This window comes from Catharus ustulatus, chromosome 5 (genome assembly GCF_009819885.2).
Source record: "Catharus ustulatus isolate bCatUst1 chromosome 5, bCatUst1.pri.v2, whole genome shotgun sequence".
Classification (NCBI taxonomy): domain Eukaryota; kingdom Metazoa; phylum Chordata; class Aves; order Passeriformes; family Turdidae; genus Catharus; species Catharus ustulatus.
This window is the reverse complement of record NC_046225.1, coordinates 49,258,611-49,268,209: the sequence shown is the minus strand read 5'-3', so window position 1 is coordinate 49,268,209 and position 9,599 is coordinate 49,258,611. Positions and strand designations below refer to the sequence as shown.

Here is a 9,599-nt window from a genome sequence, read left to right as displayed (position 1 = left end):
CACTGTAAATGGCAGCTTTAGGAAAGTCACATCAAAGACAAAAGTAACAAGTTAGAAATTAACTTTTATCATCTGCATTTAAAAATTCTATTATTTCACAGTTTTCTTCGCTTGAGTTTCTTTTTCTGAAACACTGTTTCCCAAAGCACTACTAACACTGAAAGCACTCTAGTCAATGCCAAGGGTTTACACTCTTCTACCATTTCTTGCAAGAAGCTCTTGCAATGGAGCAGAAGGTTAACTGTGTTCAACTCTACAAACTCAGCTTCACCTATTAAACCCAGACCTTTGCTGTAACACACGGTGTGCCTCCTGGTGTGGCCTGTCAGTTTTCAACATCACTTCAAAAATCAATAACCTAGTAGAAAGTCACAGCATAAGTTGCTTCTAAAACCACTTTAAAATACAAACTTTCAGCTTTAGGTGTTTTGTGAGGCTTCCTCTGTTTCCTGTGATTTAACTCTGCTCTGGAGGAAAGACAGGTTTAGTTCTACCAAATTTTTTATCCATGTCGACACAGTTTACAAGTTTAAGAACAGTATGTGGAAATATCTCCCCATATATATAAAAGATTAGTTGTTTTGCTAAATCCATCACACAGTGGATTAACATTTGTGCATTAATTTTAAAAGTCAAGACAAGCAGTCTTAACAGAGGTCCTCTTAGCCGCGTAAGAGAAAGTAGATTTGCATTTTTATGGCAATATTTAAATACTTCATTTGCTAAGTACACTGCTGTTGCATAAAACAAAACTTCAAGATCAAAACATGCAGCCAAGTTTACTTACAGGTAGAAAGAATCATGTCTGGTTATCCGTTTATATTAAAATGAAGATGCAAAGCTCTCTTCGTCAGCTGTGTCAGTTAAACAGCCCAAACGGAGTTCTTTGCTCTGATATGAAGCATGGTAAACCACAAATATTGCTTGACCACGCCTACTTACCTTTTATTTAAAAAAAAAAAAGCCCCAAACAAAGTAGAAGGAGAAAAAATTGCCTGCTCTCTAGTATCAAACATTTTATAGAAAAGAAAGTTATTAAACTTACAGTAGGTCTAAATATTTCTTTTTTAAAAAAAAAGTTTAAAAGCCACAGCAGACGTAAATCACAGCATTTGGTTTTGTTCAGATGGATTTTTGACCCCAACATTTGAAAAAATTCAGTTCTAATAAAAATGGGAGGAAGGGCTCAAGTTGCTTAAGGGTGAGTGAGCTCATCCAGAAGAAAGGATGGTACAGCATTTCACCCTGCCTTTGAAGACACCAGGAGAGTCAGCAACACAGCTGCTGCCAAAGGTGTTCTGATCCTTTCTAAAATTAGCCACTAAGGCTACATTCAACTCAAAAAATGAATTCATCTAGAAACTGGGTGCCTCAGAGTTCCTGACATCCTAAGTTTCAAGCCCAATACCAAGTAGGCAGAAATTATCTTCAGGTACTGGAAGAGGCAGGTGAAAGGGTCAGATTCAAAGCATCCATCCCACTGAGAAAACTGCTGCCAAAAGTTCACACAGTTGGGGTGTGTTTTCTTATACAAATCAATGATAAATATTTAATTATTGCAAAGAAATAGGCTTAAGGTTCATTGCAATCAATTAGTCTTCTTATTTTCCTAAGCTTCATTTGGGTTTTAAGGGAAACACTACTTACTACATAATGTATTGCTGAAAGAGTTAGCATTACCATACTGTGGAGAGAACGTGGGGCTCAAAGGAGGCAGGTAGGGAAGAAAAGATGTGCTTGGCTTACCTTAGATGTTCCACATTGCTTTTCCCACTACTTTTTCGCTAGGTAAAGTAGAAACCCCTAGATTTTCCCTTTTAACAGTACCTGCTGATGGTATTGATTGGAGAGTGGTTTTGGACTCAACAATTTGACAGGTTGGTTTGGATGGTCAGAATAATCTTCTGAGACTTTGTCATTAAGGAAATAGGCATTTGAACCTTTTCTGGAAGTTTGTAGCTTTTCAATAGAATAGCATGAGAAAAGGAAAGTACCTCTTCCAAGGAAGAGGTGGTTTCCTCCTAAAGGCAAACATCAAGCAAAGCAGTGTGGGAATCTAAACATCTCTAAAACTGATTACTGAAATACTCCAATGTGAGAATGATGGAATGTATTAAGCTACCTATGGTTACTCTTAATAATTTCACTGGAAATAAACTTCACCATACTTCTCTCTGACTACTTGCAAAGAAAAAACAAAACAAAACAAAACAAAACAACTTTTGGTGAATCTATTTGCTATTACACATGGCACAACAGCACAAGTAGCAACAGAAAATGGAAACATTTAATAGAGCTACTTAGAAAGTGACTGCAGTGACACAGGAGTACAAGTACTCCTCATATGCACTGCTTTAAAGTTAGGTTAACTGCATACTAAATGTATATATCTATATATCCATATATACATATATAAACATGTGCTACTGTAATGCCATATTCATGTGAACAATTAGTTTGACTTACGACGCATTGACAGTAAATTATAGGCTACAAATTAGCTGGTTCCAAAGAATAGTTAACATTCAGTTTATTTACACACACATGCAGTATGGTATCTTCTGTTATGAACAGAGAGGTTAGATCACTGTATGTACAGACAACAGACAGAAACACAAGCCCTTCTTAAACACACTCAAGAAATTCTCTCATTTACAACCCCCACTGTAGAGAACTGTGTGTTTAAGTGAAGAAAGGACAAATTTGTGCTTGAACATTTCAAGACAAAAAGCCCCCACTTTGTATAAATAAATGCATTCAATTTATATATTTACAATACATACAGCATATAAATTATTTCATAATTAATCCAAAACATGGTACTATGGTTCACTGACAGCAAGCTGTGCTTCATCTTGGACTTATTTTTCATTAGTAACATGAAGACTAAGCATGGGAGGTAAACCCAGCTTACAATGACTCCAGGCATATTACAGCTCATGGAGCAGAGCTTTAAGAGTATTATGTTAAATTGAGGGCTGTGCTGGTAACAACTTACTATGTGCAAATGAAAGAGGCACATTTCATCTTCTTGATAAATGCACATCAACCAAGAAAAATAATGTTGCTGGAGAATCTCTGGAAACATTTCAGCGCCAGTAAAAAGCCATTTATAGATACCGTCCATTTTTAAGCATGCAAATCACTACTAATGCTACTGCCGATGTAAAAAGAAACCCAAAAACCTGGACTGTATGTACATGAACTCAATCCACGAAATGCAAATAAGGTTCCTAGCCTCTGGGCAAATTTTCTCCCTCCATAAAGAACTCAATTTTACAGCTATGCAATGCTGGCTTTTCAGAGAAAATATAGAGATTGTTAATATTCCTAAAGATACTGTATTCATTTCTCAACATCACATAAAAATTCTTCTTGTTCTGGAGTGCATCAGATATTCCCCACATTGTTTAGCAGCACCAAACAGCTTACAGGATCGAGACCTTAAAAAGAAACTATGAAGCCACATATCTCTGGTAAGTGCCTTATTTCCTCTGCTTGTGCTGCCGCTGCCTTTTTCAAAAAGCATCTTCACCCTCTGCAATGTCAAAGATTGCATGAAGCAACTCTTCAAAAGTTGGGCGTTCCTCTGGTTTCTAAAAATAAAAAGCATGCACAGCTGTGGTAAGAAATCAGTGAAGTAGTGCTGATTTTGATAAATTACTGGGCATATAATCATTCTTTGGTGAGGAATTTAGCATTTTATTAGGTATGAAATGTAAAAATATTTCCTTATCTGGATTTTGGGATGTGTCACAATCTCAGTAAGCAACACCTTTTCTTTATGCATTGAAAAAGGCATAAATAGGTGTTGCTGGACTACACTCTTCATATAATTCATTATTTTGCATAGTTCTACACTTTTTAAATTTTTCTTCCCCATTCCCACCCTTCCCTAATGAACTGCCCCAGTCTTGTTCAAGTTTTTCATGCTCCTAGGAATTTTGGGTGTCATTCTCTAATGCCTTTTTTATATCAACTTTATTTTCTGACCTCTGAAATGAGAACTTATTTAATTTTGTTATTAAATGCCTTCACATACTTAATCTGACAGTCCATTCATTTCATAGAAATTTCTTCAGCATTTTATCTTACCACAGCACTAGTTCAGCAGTAAACCAGGAGGAGATCTTTGTCTTAAGAATAAGCACATGAATAGTTGAGAGACCTGGATGCACTCAGAATGCTGCTCCAGAGGAGATAACTGCTGTTTCTAGATCAACCCTTATTTCAATTCAAAGACAAAAAAAAAATAATATATATATATTTAAAGATATACCTCCTGCCAGCACATCATCATCATTTCATACATCTGCTTACAGGCCAGTTTGGGCCGATACAAGCGATGTCCTTGGCTAACCATTGTTACCACTTCATAGTTGGAGCTTTTTTCAAAGGGCATTTTTCCTTCTGTATATACTTCCCACATTAAAACACCTGGGGGGAAAAGAAAAATAAAATAATTAGCTTCTTAAAATATGTGTTTATTTCGAGCCCTGGACTCAGGCTTTCTGATAGATAAATAGTTTGAGATCTATATTCACTGAAAAGTCATCACTTATATCTTATTCTACTAGCATGGGTTTTAATGAAAAACAGAACTAAATGTGTCCTTGGAATTTTATCACTAATAAAACCATGGCAAATGGTTTCTCTGAGCTTCTTCTCAGATGCCTGAATCCTTCCCAATAACCAGAGCTTATTAACTGCTATTAATAAAATACGAAAAATACACTTTCTTTTCATGATGAATATCTTACCAAACGACCAGACATCTGACTTGCTGCTGAATCGGCTGTAATTAAAGACTTCTGGGGGGCACCATTTCACAGGAAATTTAGCCCCTGAAGAGCTTGTGTATTGGTCATCCAGGACATACCTAAAAAATACCAAACAAACAAACAAATAAAAACAAAACCAAAAAACCCAAACAACAAAACCACAAATAAACAAACCAAAATAAAACCAAAAAACCCAGACATTATATCCTTCTGTCAGCCTCCAAAACTGCAAATTTTAATTTAGAGTTGGATTGGAATATTAGAAGCTCCTATTGCCACCTAATGGCCAAGGGTGTTAGCATCACATGATAAAGTAGCTTCCCTGGGGAAGTACTACGGCTTCAGCCACGACTCTGTTCATTTTTCATATTTCCCCAGAGTCCTTTCTTGTGCTATATTAGCTATAGAACACAGGTCTAGGGCACTGCAAGTTAAACATCTCTATTATGAGAGAAAATGAGGCAAAAGCAGAAATTTCATGTTCTGTTTTTCGCCAGCCAGTCTGAGTTCCGTTGTCAGGGGACATAGAAACTTAGCAACACAGCTATGTGGCAAAAGTCAAACCACGGTGCTTTAACACCTTTCTTGGAAGAGCTGCTCCCACCACTGCCTCACCAACACATCACCCACGCAGGTGCTAACAAGGGCAGGAAATAAACCCCCTCTAGAGCTCAGCATCTCCCAGCCCTTCAGCTAGCACAACTCTGAACCATCTATCCCAAGAGAATCCCAGACTCACTGAACAGCCTCTTTCTGACATCTATTTACCAAAATACGGATTAACTATTATCTCTGCAGCAGCTCTGCTCTCTATGAAACACAAGCTCTTTTTAAAAATGAGTTAGGAAATCAACACAGAACAAGCAAGCCTTAAAGGCACTAGAAAAAGACAAAACAAATCCCCTCAAAGGCTGTTCCCTAGAGAGGTCAGAAAAAGATCATTTTTGTATGCAGTTTTGCTTGGTCTGTGTTCCCTTTGGGCTATGTACAAGGGATAGGTGATTTTTTCCAAATCTCCATACCTTTGCACACCCACACGTACCTTGTCATTCCAAAATCTGAGACTTTGACCACTCCCGAGTCGCTTACCAAGCAGTTCCTGGCAGCCTGCAAGGGGAATGGTTAGACCCGGATGAAAACCTTGGAGTGTCTTGCAGACAAATTACAGCAATCTAATCAGATCTTTGTACTCATTGCTTAGCAAGTTAAGCCATTTACCAAGTTCAGTCGTGTATTCTCATTATAAAAAGTACATGTACATCTTGATAGCACCATTTTCACAACTATATTCTTGTATAAAAGATCCCCAGAAAAAAATAACATCTCAAGGGATTAATGTGTAGTGAAAACGGCACCTTTCTCACAGAAAGGAGATAGGCTATTATATCAGTACAAATTGCTACTATTTATAAGAATTTCAGAGAGATTTTATTCCACTTTCTTGGGAGAGAAAAACCTCTCATGATTTTCTGCACAGAGCAGCTTTAGAGACTTGACTAGACTGTAAAGAGCCAACTTCATCCACTCAATTTTCTGCAAGAACAGAAGCACTTGTAAACAGGCCATTTCAAAAAGGAATAGGTACATTAATAAATGTATATTAATAAAAAATAATGTATTAATAACGTATTATTAATAAAAAAATAAAAATTTCAGAGGCGTGTGCTGCCTAATGGGATGTTACCAGGTCTCTGTGGATAAAGCTGTTCCTCTCCAGGTACTCCATTCCTTCACACACATCCTGGCACATAGTAAGCAGAGTGTCTTTACTCAAAACTCCTCGTTTTTGTCTCAGGTAATTGAGAAGGCAGCCATGCTCCATGAACTCTGTCACGATGTAAATGGGCCTCTGTTGTGTGCACACACCATACAGCTGAACTAGTTTAGGATGTGTTAGCTTCCTGAAAAGATTGAGATCATGTTGTTATTACTTCCTCCACCCAGTACTAGGTCTCCAGCACACAAACTGCAGAAATGCCACCTCCCCCAGCATTTATTTATAATCTACACAGCATCAGAGGCCTAGGACTGGAGCTCAAAGTGCCAAGCACACAACTCACATCATTACTTTAGCTTCTTCAATGAAGTCCTCTTCATACATGGCCCCTTCCCGGATTGCCTTGATGGCCACCTTGTACTGAGCCCTCCACTTGCCAAGGCGCACCACGCCAAACAGACCGCTCCCCAGCTCTCTCATGAATGTCAGTTCTGAGGGATTAATCTCCCATTTCTCTACAAAGCACAACAAATTAATCAACACTTAAGGAACACTGAGCTGGCACAGGATAAGGAAGAGGAAAGGGAAAATGGATTAGTAGCAAATTAAGAAATTTAGGTAGAAAATGTCTTAGAATTAACTTGAAAACTGAACACTTCTATACATCACAAAACAAACTTCTAGGTAGACATGACCTTTAAGCAATTCCTGACTAACACAGAAGTCAAAATTCAAACTTTCCTGAGGCCAGTAATTACATGTTGATACTATCAGATTTGATTTCAACAAAATGCCACCACAGAAAGTTGTGCCAATGAATAGAAGTGGCTCACATCACCATGCTTGAAAAATGGCTTTTTCAAATTCAAATTCATTAACTCCTCAACAAAGATCAAAGGGCCAAGTTTGAGTCAGAATTCTGGAGACTAATGAAAGAACCAAAGGCACAGCTCTCTAATACAGCAGAGCTCAACATATCCATGGCAGAAAGCATGGAGAAAAGTATCAAATTCTCCAGGAAATTTTAGAAATTCTAGAAAGCATTGTAGCATCTTAGCATACATAAAATCGCTAGGATATGTGTAGATGAACATAACAGGTAATCACCATAGCTGAATCCTGCCGTTGTTGGGGCTGTCGTCTTCTTTGGGGTCACTGGGTAACGCAGCCTGGTAACGAGACCTGAGGTTCAATGATAATTCAAGAGACACAGTTTACTTCTGAAACAGCATCAGGCAGCAACTCAGCCTCTTGCTCACTGCAGACTCCAATTAAGAACATGTAGAAAAATCAGTTGTAATAAAAGAAAAGTGGGAGTATGTTTTTGGGGTGTATTTTCCAGAATACCATCAGGAAATGCTAAGCCATCTGAATTTAATGTAAAGATCTGGAAACTATAGCTCATGAGTGAGATTTATGCACAGACCAGACTTGGAAAAAAGAAGTATTAGTATCTGTGCCGTGAATCTAATTCCTATACTCTCCCCATTCCATCACACAGTAGGCAGAGACCAGCATCAGCCACAAGCGATGGATCTGGAGTAGGGATTTTCTGAACAACACATTACTGTTCTTCTCAACTTTTTGGTATGGGAAGGGAAGGTTAGATTATTTCAAGTGGCAGTGACCAGCAGGTAAAAAACAAGGGCCTGAAGAGGGTTCTGGGGAAGTACCATCCCTATCCATCTACTGTAGGTAACAGGCACCTGATAAAAGCACTGTGTGGAGCTAAGGGAACAATTTTCCCTGATTTGATACAACTATTCTCCTGTTACTCTGGGGCAGTAACATTTTGTACATCATATATACATATATATATATGTGTGTGTGTGTATATAATATAGACACACACACAAAACCTTTCAAATTATTGTCTATATTGAAATAATGTGAAACTGCAGTGTTTCATGGCTTCCCTAAAAAGGAAGGATCCACAAACCCCCAAAATTTCATTAAAAAAATAAGATGTCTCAAACTCCTTTTCAAATCAACCTTAAGTGACAGAAAGAACCCAATCCATCTACCTGCTGCGTTATGGCTGTGATATTCAATTATTTCTGGAATGGAATTAAAGAGATGTTTTTCTGCGAGGTAGTACTGTTTAGGTGATGTCATAGTTTCTTTTATATGATAGTGTCTTATTCCTGACGAACCTTCCCTGGAAAAATAATTAACAACAATAACAGTTAGTGATAATACCATGTCATTTGTTGTGAATTTTTTAAGAGGAGCACATCGACAAGGAGCAGTAGACTGAAAGGGCCAGCACAGGTACCCAGTACTACACACTTAGGAACAGCTTGAATATCAACCATCCTAAGCACTGGCAACTTGCCTTCCTCTCACTGTTCAAACCAAGTAGAAGATTAACCCAGAAAAGGTTAATTATCAGCCCAGTGAGCTCCCCAGTTCAGCTCACAAATGCAGGCTGGCAGGACAGAAGGGACCAAATGGAGTAGGAGAGCAAAACCTCCTCCTTTGGGTGGGGGTTAAGGTCTACACTAGATTAAACCAAATGGGAACTAACCATGGAGTTGAGAAGTTCATTTTAGTCACCCATCTTTTCTATTACAGCAGCCCTTGTTTCTTCATTGAACTTTCTCCTGGCTTTCCCCCAGCCAATGCATTTGGATACAGATACAAACAGATTCAGATGGGACAAGGTGTGCAGAGAAGCCATAGAAACTCACCCTCCAAATTTTGTATAAAGGGAAACAGTATACAGGCCAGGCTGACTGGAGTCTCTCACCACAAAACCACCTTCTTTATCCTAAAACAGGAGGCACATTTACAGTTTTGAGCAATTGGTTTAAAGTTACATGATTCTTTCACTTGGTTCCAGGATATGCACTTGCCAAAGTAAGCCTTTACTTTAACTAAAGGAGCTATTTAAAGTTAATTTCACAGTTGATACTGCAAAGCTGATGTGCTCACCTCATTTCTGAGGAGCTGCTCTGCCTTGCTTCTGTTCAGGTTTCGGCTGTACCACCTGCAACACAACATCAGTAAATAAAACTTCCCCAAGGTGCATGATTTACCTAAAATGCTTTAAGCAAAGTATTGTGAAGCTAGAGATTAAATAATGTTATGATAAATGAAGA

General features: G+C 38.1%; 1 protein-coding gene across 4 annotated transcripts in view; it reads right to left on the bottom strand.

Annotated features, from left to right (window-relative positions):
- Positions 1–2,505: 2,505 nt before the first annotated feature.
- The window catches only part of TEC (tec protein tyrosine kinase), a 66,049-nt gene continuing 58,955 nt past the window's right edge, over positions 2,506–9,599 (bottom strand). For 3 of the 4 annotated variants that reach the window (XM_033061125.2, XM_033061123.1, XM_033061124.2), the window contains 10 exons: positions 9,433–9,487; positions 9,189–9,268; positions 8,523–8,656; positions 7,606–7,680; positions 6,842–7,013; positions 6,466–6,682; positions 5,824–5,888; positions 4,761–4,879; positions 4,280–4,437; positions 2,506–3,596 (listed from right to left, as the gene is read on the bottom strand). In XM_033061125.2, the coding sequence (XP_032917016.1) occupies positions 3,519–3,596; positions 4,280–4,437; positions 4,761–4,879; positions 5,824–5,888; positions 6,466–6,682; positions 6,842–7,013; positions 7,606–7,680; positions 8,523–8,656; positions 9,189–9,268; positions 9,433–9,487 (1,153 nt within the window). In that variant the 3' untranslated portion in view covers positions 2,506–3,518. The remainder of the gene's footprint in view (positions 3,597–4,279; positions 4,438–4,760; positions 4,880–5,823; positions 5,889–6,465; positions 6,683–6,841; positions 7,014–7,605; positions 7,681–8,522; positions 8,657–9,188; positions 9,269–9,432; positions 9,488–9,599) is intronic. The other variant, XM_033061126.1, reaches the window with a different exon arrangement.